The 19,892-nt window shown below is 41.6% G+C and overlaps 1 protein-coding gene across 2 annotated transcripts in view; it reads right to left on the bottom strand.

Annotated features, from left to right (window-relative positions):
* The window catches only part of PLPP1 (phospholipid phosphatase 1), a 134,195-nt gene that overhangs the window by 52,136 nt on the left and 62,167 nt on the right, over positions 1 to 19,892 (bottom strand). Inside the window, exon 2 of one of the 2 annotated variants that reach the window (XM_077285047.1) lies at positions 6,890 to 7,041. The exons of the other annotated variant lie outside the window; for it this stretch is intronic. Within the exon in view, the coding sequence (XP_077141162.1) occupies positions 6,890 to 7,041 (152 nt within the window). The remainder of the gene's footprint in view (positions 1 to 6,889; positions 7,042 to 19,892) is intronic. 2 annotated transcript variants of the gene reach the window in all.

Here is a 19,892-nt window from a genome sequence, read left to right as displayed (position 1 = left end):
CTTTTATTTAAGTGGTAAAAAAAAATCCAAACTTTCCTTAAAAAAAATAAAAATAAAAACAAAATAAAATTGTGCAATTTTCCGAGACCCGGAGCGTCTACATTTTTCGTGATCTGGTGTGGGCTTATTTTTTGCGTGCCGCGCTGACATTTTTGTTGATGATACCTTTTTGATGCAGATACGTTCTTTTGATCGCCAGTTATTGCATTTTAATGCAATGTTGCGGCAACCAAAAAAAAGGGCGATTCTGAATGCGGAGATACCAAATGTGTGTAAGTTTTATATTGTTTTTTATTGTTTTGTTTGGGGCGCGAAAGGAGGGTGTTTTGAATTTTTTTTATTTTTTTCATATTTTTAATTTTTTGTATTTTTTATTTTTCCCCCCAACTTGTGCCATGCTTCAATAGCCTCCATGGGAGGCTAGAAGCTGGCACAACTTGATTGCCTCTGCTACATAGAGGAGATGCTCAGATCGCCTCTACGCAGTAGAATTACAGCATTGCTATGAGCACCGACCACAGGGTGGCGCTCACAGCAATCTGGCATCAACAACAATAGAGGTCTCAAGGAGACCTCTGGTTGTCATGCCGATGCGCCGATACCCCCCAGGGTCGCCAGAAGAACTTGTTAAATGCCGGTCATACTGCCAAGAGGCCTACAGTAACATTAAAAGAGTTGTAGTTATTTTTGGCGAATACTGGCTGTGTACTGCATGTGACAACAATTTCCCATATTCTTCATTTGTCTGGCCTGTGAGGTAGGGTGGCAAGGTTGAAACCTTCTCTTACGAAGAAAAACATTGAAGTCCAGCTATGCTTTGTCAAAGCCTTTATCAATTCTGGCAAAAACATGTGGGCAAACGTGTTGTGGTCTGATGAGACCAAGGTTGAACTTTTTTGCAAAAATTTTAAAAGATATGTTTAGAGCAAAACCAACAATGCGCATTACCAAAAGAACACCATACCCACATTGAAGCATGGTGGTGGCAGCATTATGCTTTGGGACTGTTTTTTCAGAAGCTGGATCTGGGCCTTTAGTCAAGGAGGCCTCTGCTATAAAGCAGTTGCGTTTTTTCCTGAAGAAAGAGCTTGTTCAACTTAAACTGCTCTTTTTTCACTGATCCAACTCAGCCAGATGAGCAATACCATACTATCTACAACATTTACTGCACGGATGATGCCCTATTGAGCGCTTTTTGTCACTTTTTTAGCTATACTACAAGTGTGTTAAAAAGCTACAAAGACACTAACTACGTAGACTTGCCTTAGAGCTAACACACATGCATCACATTATAGATAGAATATTGCACAAAAAAGTGTAACACAGCAAACGTCATATGCAGTTGTTACATGGGATAACCGAGTACACAGCATGATCAGCATTACACAACATTATACAAGGCATTGCAGTAAAAGTCAAGGTCCTTTAAATGATTTACTGATTCCTAGCAGGGGATTTTCATCGTCATTGTGACAACGCTCGCACCTACATAATGTAGGAGATGGGGATGACTTTGTAAATGTGCAAATTGAACAGCTGGGGAGAGAGGTCCTTAAGAGTGAGAAAATATACTGTACATATAGATCACATAGAAAGCTACGTAATTTCAGTACTGATGCATGAGGTTACTGTAAAAAAAAAAAAAAAGAAGATCCCGAGTGAATTGTGCAGAATGTCAAGTGTGAAACACTACCCAAAATTATCTATATTTTCCAGAAAATTATGAAGTATATGATGTCTGCTGTAAGTAAAATCTTCCATGCAATAATTTGGACAAGGGGGAAAACTACTGTATGTGATTTGTAGCAATAAAAAAAAAAACAAAAAACAAAAAAAAAACAAAGACAGCTAGTCATGGCTGAAAGTTTTAGCACCCTTGATATTGTCCCAGAAAATAAAGTATTTCTCCCAGAAAATGATTTTAATTACACATGTTTTGTTACATACATGTTTATTTCTTTTGTGTGTATTGGAATAAATACAGAAAAAAGGCAAACGAAAAAGAATTCTTAAGTGGCCAGCAATGAGTCATATAAATCGCATTGAACACTTCACGGCAATAGTTCAAGGGAATCTGTCACCACATATTAGGCTTATCAGCTAAAAAAATCATTGGATTGCATTTCCCAACTACTTTTGAAACCCCGACTCCCCAAGTATCACCCAAAAATACCTTTTTTATTTCGCCCGCGCTGTATGTTAATGAGTTGGGTCCGGTCTGATAGGCGTTGTCTTTGGTCCTTCACTCCACCCCTCCTTGGCTGCTGTATGCAATATTTCTCATAAATTTCGTAGTTTGCGGCCATATTTTGCACATGCGCAGTATGCTTTGCCCAACTGTGGCAAAACCGTAAAGATATAGTGCGCATGCGCCCTACTTATTTCCGGCTTTGCCTGCCGTTGGGCAAAGCATACTGCGCATGCGCGAGAGAACATTGCAATGCGCACGCACGAAATATGGCCGCGAACTATAAAATTTACGAGAAATATTGCGTACAGCAGCCAAGGAGGGGTGGAGTGAAGGACCAAAGACAACGCTCATTGGACCGGACCCAACTGATTAACCTACAGCACGGGTGAAATAAAAAAGGTATTTTTTAGGTGATACATGGGGAGTCAGGGGGTTTCAGAAGCAGTTGGGAAATGCAAAGCTGACACTCAATCCAATGATATTTTTAGCTGATAAGCCTAAAATGTGGTGACAGATTCCCTTTAACAGCCAGAAGCCAATCAGAAGGCAGCAGCTGACGTCAGCTCGCGTGTCGCCAGCACATGACGTCACTGCCATGCAGCGGCGAGTCCGCGCCTCATAAGGATGATGAAAAGGACGCTGCTGGACCGAACATAATATATGAGAAAGACCAAAAGACTCAGAGAACACGTTATCAGAGCACGTTCGCTCATCCCTAGTGAGGACGTAGTGCAGAAGTAGAGTTTTTCCAAGAGTTGGGCCGTGGAAGGTTTGAGGGGTGGAGGAAGAGCTGGGGTGAAGCCTGGGCAGAGTCTCAAGGGGACATGAAAATTTTGCCGGTATGAGGCCCGTAAATACCTGGTGGCAGCCCTGCAAAGCACCCTTCAAATATGAGAGACATGGAGCAGTTGCAAAATTAGAGTGGTCCTAATAGTATAGAGGGGCAAGAAGCGATGGATTGCAGTCATTTACTCTAAAGGGTGTGCAACCAAATATTACCCTGAGGGTGCCAACAACTTTCCCCAGAACATTTTTGGAGTTTTCTGTGAAATGATGTCCAATTTGCCCCTTTTTTCTCCTCTATTTTTTTTTTCTTGTTTTTTTTGTGTGTTGTTCTGATGCACACCAAGGAAATAAACATGGGTATAACAAAACGAGTAATTGCAATAATTTTCTGGGATAAATTCTTCATTTTCTTGAACAATTTCAAGGGTTCCAACATTTTCAGCTATGACTAACACAAAGAAAAAAAAAATATGTACAAAGGAGGATTTTAAGGAGAATCAGCATCAAAATTCACAGTATTTGAAGGTTTTTGAAGTGGATTTTAGAGTTTCTAACATGCTTTCTGACATGCTTTAGATAAAAAAAAAAGAAAAAAAAAAGGGAAATATCCAGCCTGAAAATTCAAGGAACGTGTGGGTGAGATTAGAAGCGTGTCAGCCACTTTGTTACATCTCTTTTCCGTTTCCAGGATCCCTGTCTGAAAAATCAGGACCAAAAATTCACAAAAAAAATATCCCAAGACTGTCAACAATAAGATTGTGATATCATAGCGGGAACAGCAAAGCCCTGAGGTTTCTGATTAATGGATCTTATAGAAATCCTGAACGTACAACCCGTCCCTCCTAAAATAAAGTTGGCCTCTATTGTTAGAAATATTATTCCGCTCTCACATCTTGACTATTTAGGAGACAGCTGACATTTTACTTCCCAAAAGGTTTACTCCCCAGCACTGCTCCCGGTGCCTGGTATTGGCAGCAGCGCTGACGTCAGTTACGTCGACAGCTGATCGGTGACTCAGAGGGACAGAGCCGCTGAGCTGACAGATTAGCTGAACTTGACGTGACGTCGGTGCTGCGGCCAATACCTTATACTGGTAGTGGAGACTCGGCGGTGGACTTGGGGAGGGCGAGCCAAGGGGTTTTTCTATTTTAAACAAACGGAGCATGTGGAGCAGGTTTTTCTGAAAAGGGAAAACCCCAATAATGATAATTAAGGGGTCACAGTTACATAGGTAGAAAAAAAAAAAAAAAGACCTAGGTCCTTGAAGTTCAACCTTTCTTCACCAATTCTACATTGTTTGTCACTAAATTATCTATAACCCACCAGGCCATTTGTGCTGAGGACAGCATCCGCACGAATGATAGTTCCCCCCTCACTTACATTTTTGTTGGCAGCACATCCCTGTTACGTGAACCGCGATGTGCTGCCGACCCAGTATCACTTTTCGGTCACTACAAAAGATGAACTAAACAACAAAATCTGCATTTTCTAGTTTCTTTTACGGGCAGGTTTACATGTCAGATGCCCAATTAGATGTCAATATAATTATACATTCATTTTCTTTTTTTTGGATAGGAATGACATTTTCTTGGTTTAACTGTGTAAGAAAATAATTTCCCATATCAGATTAATTAAGTTAAATGCATACAGCGGCCATTAAGCAATATACAGGGCTACCATGTTCCGCACTTCGTGTCGGCCACTGCCACAGAGGTTTTCAGATGATCGTTGAAGGTGCCGAGTGTCCTACTGCCACCAATTTTATATTGATGACCTACCCTTCAGTTATACGGCACCAAAGGTTTGGACACATCTTCTCATTTAAAGATTTTTCTGTATTCTCATGACTATGAAAATAGTACATTCACACTGAAGGCATCAAAACTATCAATTAACACATGTGGAATTATATACTTAGCAAAAAAGTGTGAAACAGAAATTATGTCTTATATTCTAGGTTCTTCTAAGTAGCCAGCTTTTGCTTTGATGACTGCTTTGCACACTCTTGGCATTCTCTTGATGAGCTTCAAGAGGTAGTCACCGGGAATGGTTTTCACTTCACAGGTGTGCCCTGTCAGGTTTAATAAGTGGGATTTCTTGCCTTATAAATGGTGTTGGGGCCATCAGTTGTGTTGTGCAGAAGTCTGGTGGATACACAGCCGATAGTCCTACTGAATAGACTGTTAGAATTTGTATTATGGCAAGAAAAAAAATCAGCCAAGTAAAGAAAAACGAGTGGCCATCATTACTTTAAGAAATGAAGGTCAGTCCCAAAAAATTGGGAAAACTTTGAAAGTGTCCCCAAGTGCAGTGGCAAAAACCATCAAGCGCAACGAAGAAACTGACTCACATGAGGACCGCCCCAGGGAAGGAAGACCAAGAGTCACCTCTGCTTCTGAGGATAAGTTTATCCGAGTCACCAGCCTCAGAAATCGCAGGTTAACAGCAGCTCAGATTAGAGACCAGGTCAATGACACACAGAGTTCTAGCAGCAGACACATCTCTACAGCAACTGTTAAGAGGAGACTTTGTGCAGCAGGCCTTCATGGTAAAATAGCTGCTAGGAAACCACTGCTAAGGACAGGCAACAAGCAGAAGAGACTTGTTTGGGCTAAAGAACACAAGGAATGGACATTAGACCAGTGGAAATCTGTGCTTTGGTCTGATGAGTCCAAATTTGAGATATCTGGTTCCAACCACCATGTCTTTGTGCGACGCAGAAAAGGTGAACCGATGGACTCTACATGCCTGATTCCCACCGTGAAGCATAGAGGAGGAGGTGTCATGTTGTGTGGGTGCTTTGCTGGTGACACTGTTGAGGATTATTCAAAATTGAAGGCATACTGAACTAACATGGCTACCACAGCATCTTGCAGCGACATGCTATTCCATCCGGTTTGCGTTTAGTTGGACCATCATTTATTTTTCAACAGGACAATGACCCCAAACACACCTCCAGAATGTGTAAGGGCTATTTGACCAATGAGGAGAGTGATGGGGTGCTACGCCAGATGACCTGGCCTCCACAGTCACCAGACCTGAACCCAATCGAGATGGTTTGGGGTGAGGTGGACCACAGAGTGAAGGCAAAAGGGCCAACAAGAGCTAAGCATCTCTGGGAACTCCTTCAAGACTGTTGGAAGACCATTCCCGGTGACTACCTCTTGAAGCTCAAAGAGAATGCCAAGAGTGTGCAAAGCAGTCATCAGAAGCAAAAGGTGGCTACTTTGAAGAACCTAGAAAATAAAACATAATTTCAGTTGTTTCACACTTTTTTTGTTAAGTATATAATTCCACATGCGTTAATTTATAGTTTTGATGCCTTCAGTGTGAATGTACAATTTTCATAGTCATGAAAATACAGAAAAATCTTTAAATGATAAGGTGCATCCAAACTTTTGGTCTGTACTGTAGGTGGTCATAGGTTAGTCCTGGACAATTCCTTTAAAAGGTACCAATGTGAGGGCCAAGCATAAGATTTAATTGTAACGACTTTCTAAATAATCTGTGACTCATGACAGTATATTTAAAGGAGTTGACCAGCCGAGAAAATGGACGGTCATTCACCTTATTATGGATCCTGAATTAACCTATGGTGGTCTGCTGTTTAGGATCCTCAGAGAGAAAAGCGATAAAGAATCTCTCATTCTAGACGACCTGTTCTGTCATTAATATAAATGGGCACTGTGTAATTCTTAATTTGTCCTGAGGGGCGCTGTAGGAGGATAGTAATCCCACCATTTTTGGGTGAACATTGATAATGGGGGACATGTTTGCATCAGTCTATTGTCAATGCACCCTTCAAATTAAAAACCGGACTGGAATCTCAATAACTAAAAAGTTAAAAAAATAAAAAATGAAAATAAAATATCAATTAAATCAGAGAGAGAATAGAGAACGGTTAGAACTTACAATAACAATAGTGAACGGTATCATTATCGCTGCTAACAACTGATAAGAAATGGTGTCTTCTTTGTACGGATACCGGATGGAATCATCGTTACAGAAAAATCCACGTTTGAAGGAGCTATGCTTCAAATTGAGAATTGCAAAAGGCAATCCGGCTAGCAAAAGGAAGAAAGATATGCATTAATACAGGGAGGGAGTCAGGACAACACATGGAAATGCAGTGTTAACAGGAAAGTGTGGAGACCGCGAGGAAGCAGCGCAAGCAGGACAAACAGACTGAAAGCAAAACAACACGAAAAACATACAAATCGATCTGATAGTGCATGCTCGACTTATAAAATTAAGACGGAGAAAGAATATCCCAAATTAACATGCAGAAGACTTAAAAACTGGGTGTTTGTTTTTTTCTGTTAGTCCTCCCCCAAGGATTGGAATTTGGTACATTTAAAAAAAATAATAATAATAATAATCTGATTTCCATGGCAATACTGATCATTGTTCTTTTTTTGGGTGGTGGAGGAGAGGAGCAACAACGCACTAATTTAAGTCCATTTAGTTAGTAAGAAACGCACACAAAAATAGTAATGCATAAACAAAAAAAACAAAAAAAATCACGCACACTATTCAGCATAATAAATCACTAAACATCAAAATGAGTCGTTTAAAGAGGGCATGTCAGAAGTTCAAAAGTGGTCAGTTTTTGCTCCCGAGTAATAGTCTTCAAAGGGGCGTCGCTCACAGGTTCCTCTAGGGTGTGGCTTTAGGCTGCTCTGCCGTATAGCCCAGTAAGCCACACTCCCATGTTAATACTGTAAAAATTAGCAACAATGCCTGATATTTCAGAAACCTTATGTCAGATATAAAAATAAAGCTCAAAACTCAGGGGACCAGTGGGGATAAAAGAAAAGAAAACCGGTCCACTAGTTTCACTGCTCCTCCACTGCCCGTTGGCATTTACAACTGCTCAGGTTGGCATTCTAAGAAACGAACATATAAAGTCCAAGTGACTGACCTGTGATATACAGCAATGACCTCTTAACCGCCAAGAGCAAGCGACACTACTCTGTCCTCCTCCTCCTCGACCTGTCGGCTGCCTTTGACACAGTGGACCATTCCCTATTATTACAGACCCTCTCATCCCTTAGCATCACAGACTTGGCCCTATCCTGGATCTCATCATACCTAACAGACCGGACATTCAGCGTCTCCCACTCACACACCACCTCCTCACCTCGCCCCCTATCTGTCGGAGTCCCACAAGGTTCAGTCCTTGGGCCCCTGCTCTTCTCCATTTACACCTTTGGCCTGGGACAGCTCATAGAATCTCATGGCTTTCAGTATCACCTCTATGCTGATGACACACAGATCTACATCTCTGGACCAGATATCACCTCCCTACTAACCAGAATCCCACAATGTCTGTCCACTATTTCATCCTTCTTCTCCGCTAGATTTCTGAAACTTAACATGGACAAAACAGAATTCATCATCTTTCCCCCATCTCACGTGACCCTCCCAACGAACCTATCCATTACAGTAAATGGCTGCCCACTCTCCCCAGTCCCACAAGCTCGCTGCCTCGGGGTAATCCTTGACGCTGATCTCTCCTTCAAACCACATATCCAAGCCCTTTCCACTTCCTGCCGACTTCAACTCAAAAATATTGCACGAATCCGTTCATTCCTCAACCAAGAATCTGCAAAAACCCTAGTCCATGCCCTCATCATCTCTCGCCTTGACTACTGCAACCTTCTGCTCTGTGGCCTCCCCTCAAACACTCTCGCACCCCTCCAATCTATTCTAAACTCTGCTGCCCGACTAATCCACCTGTCCCCCCGCTATTCTCCGGCCTCTCCCCTCTGTCAATCCCTTCACTGGCTCCCCATTGCCCAGAGACTCCAGTACAAAACCCTAACCATGACGTACAAAGCCATCCACAACCTGTCTCCTCCTTACATCTGCGACCTCATCTCCCGGTACTTTCCTACACGCAACCTCCGATCCTCACAAGATCTCCTTCTCTACTCCCCTCTTATCTCCTCTTCCCACAATCGCATACAAGATTTCTCTCGCGTATCACCCCTACTCTGGAACCCTCTACCACAACACATCAGACTCTCGCCCACCATCGAAACCTTCAAAAAGAATCTGAAGACCCACCTCTTCCGACAAGCCTACAACCTGCAGTAACCACCGATCGACCAAACCGCTGCATGACCAGCTCTACCCTCACCTACTGTATTCTCACCCATCCCTTGTAGATTGTGAGCCTTCGCGGGCAGGGTCCTCTCTCCTACTGTACCAGTTATGACTTGTATTGTTCAAGATTATTGTACTTGTTATTATGTATACCCCTCCTCACTTGTAAAGCGCCATGGAATAAATGGCGCTATAACAATAAATAATAATAATAATAATAATAATAATAATAATAATACAGCAGTAATTAATGCGCCACTCTCTTAAAGGAGAACTCCATGCTTAATGAACATGAATCTGGTCAGTGTGGGGCCCCAGAGGCGATTCATGACACAGTGATACTATTTAAATACCTTTGCCTTGTGCTGCCTAAAGGGTAAATTCTCATCTTAGTGACGGCATATAGTAGTAATAAGATCGCTGGGAGTCTCACCCCCATCGATACTAGGAATGAAGATGCTGCTTTAACTTTAATACAGCTGATCTGCACTGGATGGGCAGGAACAGTCTTATGCAGAAGGAAAAACTGAAGGCTGCTTTATTATTAGTTTACCTGGGGGTCGCCCCCCTGCGATCTGCCATCAATTAGATGAGAATCCCCCTTTAAGTTTATCAGGTTTATTTGAAAGATTTTTCTTTTAATATCTGTTTGTGGGAAGAATAATTGACAAGAAATATTTTCACACATTAAAAGCCGACCTGAGAGTCATCACCCGGCTTCTTGGAGGGATATCGTGCTACATCATGAGCTTTTGATAGGGATCAGGTGGTTTCAACAATGATAAATTTAGATCTTTAATAACAGAGATGTGATGTCACCCACACCCAGAGACCGGCGGGCCACACACCCATCCTAATATTAGCCCTGTCAGTAATGTATCCTGCCTCTCGTACTGATGGGTGGTGTAGGCGAGGCCAGAGGCGCCTTTCACAGACGAAAAGAGCTCAAGACATTCCTACGTATAAACGGCGACACAAGTCCTGAAAAAGAAATAACCAGTCACCAGTGAGACGAGGAAGGAAACACAATAGTGAGGGAAATTCATCACCTCATTAAGATCCATCATTTTCGATATAGCTAAAGATGTGCTATATTCACCATCAAAACCAAGCTAATGAGAATAAAACACCTTGCCTCACGGTATATGCACATGGGGCAAATGCTTAGCAGACAAAAGATCTGTTGCGCGTGAGCGTCATGGATGCGATTTTACAAAAATCTGCGGCGTAAATTCAGAGCCGCTGCAAAATCAAAGGGTGAAATCTGCAATCACAATGTAGAGGGTAAACGTGCAGCCAAGGACGGCCATTCACATTCGATGGCTGTCAGTGGAACAATCTCAGCCGACTCTCCCATACACCGTAGCACTTGTTTGTCCGAGCTCCTCCTGGGTTCTCTATGAGACCACCACCGACTGACATGCCGGCCTGCGACTTATCTCAGGGAGGGAAATGCGATCAGCAGTCCGAAATTGGACATGACGGATCGACGTCTCTCTGGACCATCATTTGGCCGATGCACCCATACACATTAGACCATTGGCCGAACATGTCGATAAGGGTTCCGCCAACGTAAGTATAATGCTTACAATCGGTTTAAGACTCTGCTTTTCGCCAAGAAAATGCAAGAACTGACCTGTGCAACATACCGTTACTCTATGCTGGCCATGTAAAACCTCAAGCACATGGCAATGAGAAATCTGGCACCATAAAGCAAGCTATATGAACGTACAACTTGCACGATAGTGGATCGGCGCTGCATTTGTTAACTATGGGTAATATAGGACCTTTCCAAGGGTGTACCTGCAGCTTAGGAAACAGTACTATTGTTCCCTGAACAGATGATTTCTCAGTTTCACTGTCTTCCATGATAATAAAAAAATATTAGAATCCAAACAAAGTCTGACGCACCAGTACTTATATTTCATATGATAGCAAAGTGCACTAAGCATATGGGTACTAAACACCATAGGATGCAATTAGAACTAACCGTATTAATAAAGGGTAGAGGGCTGTGTTAGTTTGCATTAGATGGGGTCTTTTTGTGGAATTTCCAGCACCCCATCACTTTTCTTATGTAAAGGCCCCCATTACACATTAGCTAATCGTCTGACAACTTCAGGTGACCATCTAACATGACTCGTCAACCGACAGACCATGTTGGGGTAGAGAAGAATCAGGCCATTGAAATTTTAATTGTTGATCCTTTTGTTCAACGGTAGTCAATAAGTAATTGCCAAAAGTATCTGAAACATAAGTGTGCTTGGCTAAGCCAAACTTTCCTGTCTATGGAAAAGATCGAAAATGTGTTAGGCCAGCTTAAAATCCCCTAAACATAATACACAGCAATTTACAAATTTATGGTTTGGCAAATCAATTGGCCGACCTTCATCTTTCCTGATTCCTTCATACACAGGAGTTCTCGGTCTGCTGAACGCTCCTGTGTTCTCTACAAGAGAGCCATCGCCACACTTCTCTGGCAGAGTCTTATCTCACCGAGAAAAAAAAATGGTCAGCAAACCTACACTAGATATGCCGAATCCTCATCTCTCCCGACATCATCGGTTTCAGCAGACGTCAGTCTGTGTATGGAGGCCTTAACAACTGCCAGCTGTACAACTTTTGTCTCACAGTTCTCTAACGTCCATCGACGGATATAAGGACAATAGACAATGAACAGCCTGTAGTTCACTTGGCACAGGAACAGGAGACTGTTTTTAGTTTTCCCTTCGGGCTATAAGCCATGCTACATTAGGAACAGTTTATATAAGTCACATTCAGGTTGTCTTGTGACATTACAAATATGTAGGCACCAAGGAGCCCTGTGCTTCCTACTCTCCCAACCTTTCATGCTAAAATCTGCATCAGTGAATTTCCTAAAAATACCAATAAGGCCGTGTTGTGTCCACACCTGTCCGGGTTTATTACAGCTTTCTAAATAATCATGGCTATTTTGGCAACAGGCTGGAGGAGTTACAAAAACATCAACAACGGCAACAGCGGAGAAAATAAACTTCCCTTCCTGTCACAGTCCACAGTCAGATCGCTGATTTTATATGTCCTTCCTTCACACTTCCTCAATGAAAGCGGATGGGAGAAACCGTTATTTATGCCATCAGGGCAAAGGTAACCGAGATGATACTGGCCATGTTACTGGGCTAAAAGAGGAGATCAGAACAGAGACAAAAAAAATATGAACTCATTCATTTATATTTCTATTCATGTATGTACGGTAAATTGTAGGATGCAAATGAGAATACCTACAATAAACGTTGGTATTAACCGATTTTTACTTGGTTCGTAATGACTTATGTTTTTTTTGACTTGTGTTTGTTTTATTTAGTTTTGAAAAACAATATTAAAGTGTCAATGTATTTTGATGTTTCACAATAAAAAAATGATCTGATTGAAAATAAATATATAGATTATATATTAAAAAAATTATTTTTTTTTCCAGACAGTATTATATTTGAAAAGTTTACTGAAAAAGGGAGCCTGTCACCAGTTTTGGCCGATAAGAGATACAGCCATCACATTTCAGGGCTGATAGACAGTATTCTATAATGCTGTATATCTGTCCCCAACCCGACCTGCAAGAAAAGAAAAATAGCTTTTTATTTTACTCACCTGCGGGGCGGTCCGATAGGTGTCGCTGGTCTTGGTCTGGTGCCTCCCTTCTTCTTGAGATGCCGCCCTCCTGCTTGCTTTGTGTGGATGATTAGTCTCCTCAGAACCGTGGCTCCTGCAAAAGCGTATTTCCCTGCCCTGTTGAGGGCAGAGCAAAGTACTGCAGTTCTCAGGTGCCGGGAAAGGTCAAAGGGCCCCGATGTATGCGCACTACAGTACTTTGCTCTGCCCGTGACAGGGCAGATAAGTACACCTGTGCAGGAGCGCTGTGCCTAGGAGACTGTGTGGATAACGAAGGGACGCATCATCCACTCAAAGCAAGGAGAAGGGCAGGGATCGTAAGAAGAAGGGAGGTGACGGACCAAGACCAGCGACGCCCATCGGACCGGACTGCGCTCTGGGTGACTATAATAAAACTTACTTTTCTTCTCTTAGGCTATGTGCACACGTTCAGGATTTCTTGCAGAAAATTCCTGAGAAAAACCTGAAATTTTCTGCAAGAAATCTGCATGCGTTTTTGCCGCGTTTTTTTCCGGACATTTCCCAATGCATTTTATAGTGGGAATCCGCAAAAAAAAAAAAAAAAAAAACGCAAAATTAATGAACATGCTGCGTTTTTTACCGTGATGCTTTTTTTTTTTTATGCGGAAAAAAACGCATCATGTGCACAAAAATTGCAGAATTCATTCTTAATGATGGGATGCATATTGTATGCTGTTTTTTTGTGGTTTTATAGCATTTTTATCGCGAAAAAACACAAAAAAATCAGCAACGTGTGCACACAGCCTTACAGGTCGGGATGGGGCAGATATACAGCATTATAGAATACTGTATATCCGCCCTGAAAGGTGATGGCCGCATCTCTTCTCGGCCAAACTAGGTGTCAGGTTCACTTTAAATAGTTATTCCTGCAAATTCAGAGAATGGGGTTCTGAAATGCTTTGTTAGAATAGAGCAGTAGCTGGCATGGTTGCCATCGCTTCTTTCATTGTCAACAGACCAGCCAGACATAGCCGAGCGGGGCATTCCAGGGCGCTGGAAAATGGAGGAGGTCCCTATGGATAAGCAATAAAGAGCCATTTCCAAGATTGAAGTTTCAGCCTATCCACAAGGATCTTCATCAATTCAGAAGATGGGGCAATTACATGCCCAGCTTGGCCATGTCCAGCCGGTCTATTGACAAGGATTCCTCATTGCATAATCACTGCTCCATTCCAACAAGGTATTTCCATTCCCCACTCTCGGAATCAGTGAATGTCACTATGGATAGATGAGAACGTTCAATCTTTGGAACAACTCTTTTAAAGGACTGGACTTAAAGAGCTGCCCTCCAGAGGCTCTTATAGGGGTCTTATTTTGTCAGACAACCATCCCTTTTGAACTTGACTGAGCCTGTAATGCCAAGTCACTCCTTATTTCTACAAATTTAGCAGGGGGACAGCAAAAATGACAGCCATATGTTTGTATGTAGCCTTCAAAAATCAGTGATGGGTCAGACTAGTTGTGCAGAAATACAGGCACAGTGATGTATTAACTAGGTAGACTAGTTATACAGCAGTAAGAGAGGGAGGTTACACAGTATCCTATTTGGAAGATATACTGGAAGCCATATTGTCATCACTAGATTTCTGAGGAACCTAACAGAAGGCCACCTAAAGACAAATTGAAACATACATATAAACAAACATAAGGATGAATGACCTCGGGGAGATCAAAACATCCAACACCGCGGAGACACCATGACGTGTTTCTCAACGCAGTGATCCAGAACACTGCCCCCATCCCTAAAGGGAAATATGCAAATGCATGTAGAAAAGCCGCGGAGACACCATCACGTGTTTCTCAACGCAAGCAATGAATAGCCAGGTCTTTCACCGGGAAGGAACAACCACTGGAAGGGCAGCATCCAAGAAAGGAAAACCACCTATGCCAAAACATGGTATCCATCCACAGACAGCTGTTTCGGGGTATTTGGATCACTGCGTTGAGAAACACGTGATGGTGTCTCTGCGGTGTTGGGTGTTTTGATCTCCCTGAGGTCATTCATCCTTATGTTCATAGCCTTTTCACTAGGCACTGCTCCTAATAGCCAGTTTCCTACTCCACACTGATGAGGGGAAAATACCCCGAAACAGCTGTCTGTGGATGGATACCATGTTTTGGCATAGGTGGTTTTCCTTTATTGGATGCTGCCCTTCCCGTGGTTGTTCCTTCCCGGTGAAAGACCTGGCTATTAATTGCTTGCGTTGAGAAACACGTGATGGTGTCTCCGCGGTGTATATATGTGTGTATATATATATATATATATATACACATACATACATACATACATATATATATATATATATATATATATATATATATATATATATACACATATATATATATATATATATATATATATATATATATACACATACATACATATATATATATATATATATATATATATATATATATATATATATATATATATATATATATATATATATATATATATATATATATATACACATACATACATACACACACATACACACACAATATATATATATATATTTATTTATTTTTTTTATTATTATTATTTATAGCACACTTCCAAGGAGGACTGAAAATGTGCAGCGCTTCCAAGCCCTTTGCAAGTAAGTACCACTTGCAGGCAGGCCGGGATTGATGGCATGCGCTTAGCTCCTAATCCCAGTCACTTCTCCCCAGCCCTACTGAGCTTCTGAGCCTACAGATGCCTAGCTGTTCCCTATATCAGTTTCAGAGTGCAGCTGGCCTAAACTGTCATGCGTGCATCCCAACTCAGCAATGTGTAAGACCGAAGAGGACACAAACTTTTTAATGGTGGGTTTAGGTAGAAATTAACCTTGTCATGGAATCTATTTCATTTAATACATTTGTGTGGCACTAGCTGAATAGCAAATGGAGGCACTACTTAAAATATACAGGTTACTAGCTGAAGAGAATAATTCACTGTGATAACTACAATAGTGAGACGTTGTACTCTCTTATTAAGATGGGACAAATGATTGCATTACAGCTTATGGCTCGTCTTTGGTACTCCAAAAATGAAGCAGGATCCAGAGGGACAATGCTCTCCAGGGAGCAGCAGTCCCTCCATTCAATCTTACGGGAGTGCTCTAAACTAGCCAAGAACAGTGTTGGCCTATCTCCGGTGGTCCCATTCAGAAAGTGCCCAATCTTCCACCGCTCCATGCACATTGGCTAGATCAGTGTTCCCCAAATCCAGTCCTCAAAGCCCACCATCATGTTTTTAGGATTTCCTTTGCATCACAATTATCACCTGGGCAATACTAAGGAAATCCAGAAGACCTGGTGGTGGGCCTGGAGGACTGGAGTTGGGGAACACTGGGCTAGATGATAAGCTGGCAGTATTCTGCAAGTGCAGCAAGTGGGCCTTTATGGAGAAGAGGTGGTACATTTTCTGGTGTCCCTTGAAACCTGTACTAGGAATAAAAGTGCAAACCCAAGATGATCGACCCTGAAAGCGTCCATTCTAGGTCTCTCTGCAGAGACGGACATTAATATGGCTTCTGGAAAACAAGTTAACCAACTCATGTGGGAAAGCTCTCTGAAAAAAAAACAGTACTGGCCTAGGTGTCCTTCACAAATTGAAGATCATTTCACGGTTTTGTTTTGGCAGAGCCCCTCTGTACAGGATCCGTTGGACTGTGGAACATATACTCAAAAAATCTGTACCCTGGAACAGCCTTTTGTGATTTACCATTTCCTGGGTATCATATTGTCAGGGTAAAACCAGAAGACCCAGCACCTTAAAATTGCTTTTAGGGATGTTATACGGATAGCCTGGAGAGGGGCGAACATGAACGTGTCCTAGGCTTCTGCTGACTGATCCACAGTCTGGTCTGAGACTACTCCGTCATGGACAGTCCGGATGTCATTGAAGGAGACTATTACCTCCCCTTTACTACTCTACCCTCCTATTACGTACTGGCCTCTGAATACAGCCATGGGCCTACAATTTCCTATTCTGTACCCTTTTCTCACTGCCCATCCTTCATCACTGTCTGTACTTTACTGTTGTCACGCATCCACAGTATCTAAATATTGTTGATCTAATATTATTGAGTGTCGCAAGTCACCTTCCCACACGGAAACATTAAGTTCATATGCTAGATAATAATTCAGTCATGATTAAAATGAGTCCAAAAGTCAAACATTATGAAAAAATAATAAAAAGTAAAATAATAATTAGCAACCACAGAACAAGCAGGATATTTAGGACCTTTGGTTCCCATGAGGTCATACTATTGCACAATATAAATAAAGCATTACAAGATGACTCTACTGAATACGGCAAATCATAAGATGCTAATAAAACACTTATCTTGAGAAAACAAATCTAGCCTTAGATTTTATGAACTAGTAAATTAAGCAATTAGTCCATCAACAGTTTAAGGTCTTAAGTTCGCCATATGAGAGAAAACTGCTGTCCCAGTGTTCTTTCAGCAGACAGCCATCTTTACCGACACCCCCACACTTGAACGTTGGGCTCAATTGAGAGCTCATGTGTTTTCAATGTCCAGGATGGATAGCCAGTGACATACCTCTGTAGTGGATTATCAGAAAACGAAAGAATAAGGTGTTGAAATGTCTACTGCCCGAACCCTCTCGCCCTACGACAATCTATCAGGGAAAAGTCAATAGGCCCCTACACACACATCACGTGGTCGACCATAACTTTGAAACAAAGGTCTAAAAGATAAAACGGTGTTCCAAAATTAGTTGAGCAGGTCTGGTTAAAAATGTTATAAAAAAATATCAGTTGGTACAAAAGCCGAAATGAACCATACACACAAAAATAATAATGAGCAAGGAACTCAAGTCATGAGAACAAGTTTATGAATGACAAAGAAAGTAGAAGCATATCTAGATTTTCCTTTGCCCAGGACAAGATTCACGCCATTACTCAAGTTTTCTGTCCAAACGCCCTGGTGAACATAAAACAGCTTATTGGCACCCCCAGGCAATCAGCACATGGAGCATTTGGGGGAGAAAAATACAAAAAAATGTTTAACTTGCATTCTTTAGTGTACGGTCTTTATAAAAAAAAAAAAAAAAAGAGTAGAAGTCCAGGGTCCCAAGACCATTTTCTCTCATCCGAGAAAAAAAAAAAATCGATCCGATTATGCTAATCACACTCTAATCAAAGTATGATCATAGCATAATCTGCTTTTCTTTGAAGTCGAAAATGGGAAAAAAAAACCCCGACATCTCCATTCTTTCACCTCACTAGGTCGTTGAACATGGATGCATTCAATGGACCCATAGACTTTAATGGCTGAGTGCGATCCGATAATAGGAAGCAACTTGTGCATACTGCAATTTTTTTCTCCAATAGACCCGGTCTGGTCCGGGACAGGGGGGAAGGGGGGGGGGGGGGGGGAAGAAGGATGGGGGTGAGGAATACATTTGAAAAAAAATGGCCTCATAGAATAACACGGGGTCAAGCGGTATCTGTGAAAATAGTGGATAGTGCTTTTCAGAGTTACACAGGCAGCACGGTGGCTCAGTGGTTAGCACTGCAGCCTTGCAGCACTGGGGTCCTGGGATCAAATCCCACCAAGGACAACATCTTTGTATTTGAGTTTGTATGTCCTCCCCATGTTTGCGTGGGTTTCCTCCTGGTACTCCGCTTTCCTCCCACATTCCAAAGACATACTGACAGGGATTCTAGATTGTGAGCCCCAACGGGGACAGGGATGATAATGCTTGTAAAGCGCTATGGAAGTAATGACGTTATATAAATGACTAAAACATATACAGCTGTCTGTACAAGCCCTAAGCAGGGGCGGTTGTTGTGTTGAGTGTGGCCAGAGTATTTAGGGGCAGCGATTAAGTAGAATGTGAATTTGAAAAACGTGTGAAAATGCAATAATGGATGTCACCATCTTTCTTCTTTTCAATATCAGAGACACCCGATAACTGAACTAATGTGGCATCGTCAGCAAATAAAAGTTACTACTCCACTGTACACAAGATACCACTTTGACAGGGCAAGGAGAGAAGCAAACAGGTGGCCAATAAATGTATGACACTTCAAAGTAGTTAAAGTGACAAGTAATAATAGTGATAATATATAACATGAGGATGTATAAATGTCTAGCTGTATTTTTATGTTATTTATTTTTTGGTGTTGTTGTTGTTGTTTTAAGCTGCAATGAGGACATGGTAATAAGTGAACGCTGGCAGCAGAAAGGTCCTAGAATTTATTCTGGCCAGGCACTGTACGGAGGACAAACCGGCTCCCATCTCACACACAACCAATTGTTTAGCACAACAGTGGATTATCGTATAATCGTCAGTGATGTCATGGCGTTTAGTAACCTATTGACAAGCTACAAGATTGGGCTCTCAGCCCACGCCAAGAATGCAGACGAATTGGTGCCTTTTTCATGTTATTTATTTCATCACTACAAAAGCAAAGTCTGAATCACTCTTCTCTTCTTGTGGATGAGTATTAGGGCACAATAGATGACATCTGCTGAATTTTCTATAAGTGTGTTAGGTAGGTGACGTGATGTTTATTAAATCCACATCTAACAATCCAAACTGAACTTACTGTAATATATCCACAATCTATCTAATCTGTAAATGTGAACCATAATATAAATAAGAATAAAGAAAGCAGAAAAAAAAAAATGTATTGTCATCATACTGTCAATTTGCTCAAAACCTGAAGAATCAGTTGTGATTATGCCCAAAGCAATCCACCATCCTTTCTTTTTACTGGGAACTAAAGCAGCTCATACTTGTTTGACAGCTCTCTCTCCTTACTTTGCTGTACACATGAATCCTCAGCGCAGCAAGAAGAGAAAAACCAGACATTCTAGAAGTGGCTCATCTCCGCCAAACACATAAGGATTGAACATTTCAATTTTAACTCCCTGAACCTTCTCTCTCCAATGTCCGGAGGCCCTTAGGACCATCGGATCTATGGCTGGTCAGTCTTGCCAAATAGTAATGGTGTTTTATCTATACAAATGCTAGTGACAGGTTGTGAAAAAAAAAAAAACATTAAAAATTAAGGTTTATGAAGTACGGTATATTAAATACGAATACACAAGGAAAAAAAAACATCAGAGACGAAGATCAATAGAAGAAAGTAGGTTTCATATTTACTGTAGTTGCT

The sequence above is a fragment of the Ranitomeya variabilis genome, chromosome 1 (genome assembly GCF_051348905.1).
Source record: "Ranitomeya variabilis isolate aRanVar5 chromosome 1, aRanVar5.hap1, whole genome shotgun sequence".
NCBI lineage: Eukaryota > Metazoa > Chordata > Amphibia > Anura > Dendrobatidae > Ranitomeya > Ranitomeya variabilis.
This window is presented reverse-complemented; position numbering and strand designations above follow the sequence as displayed.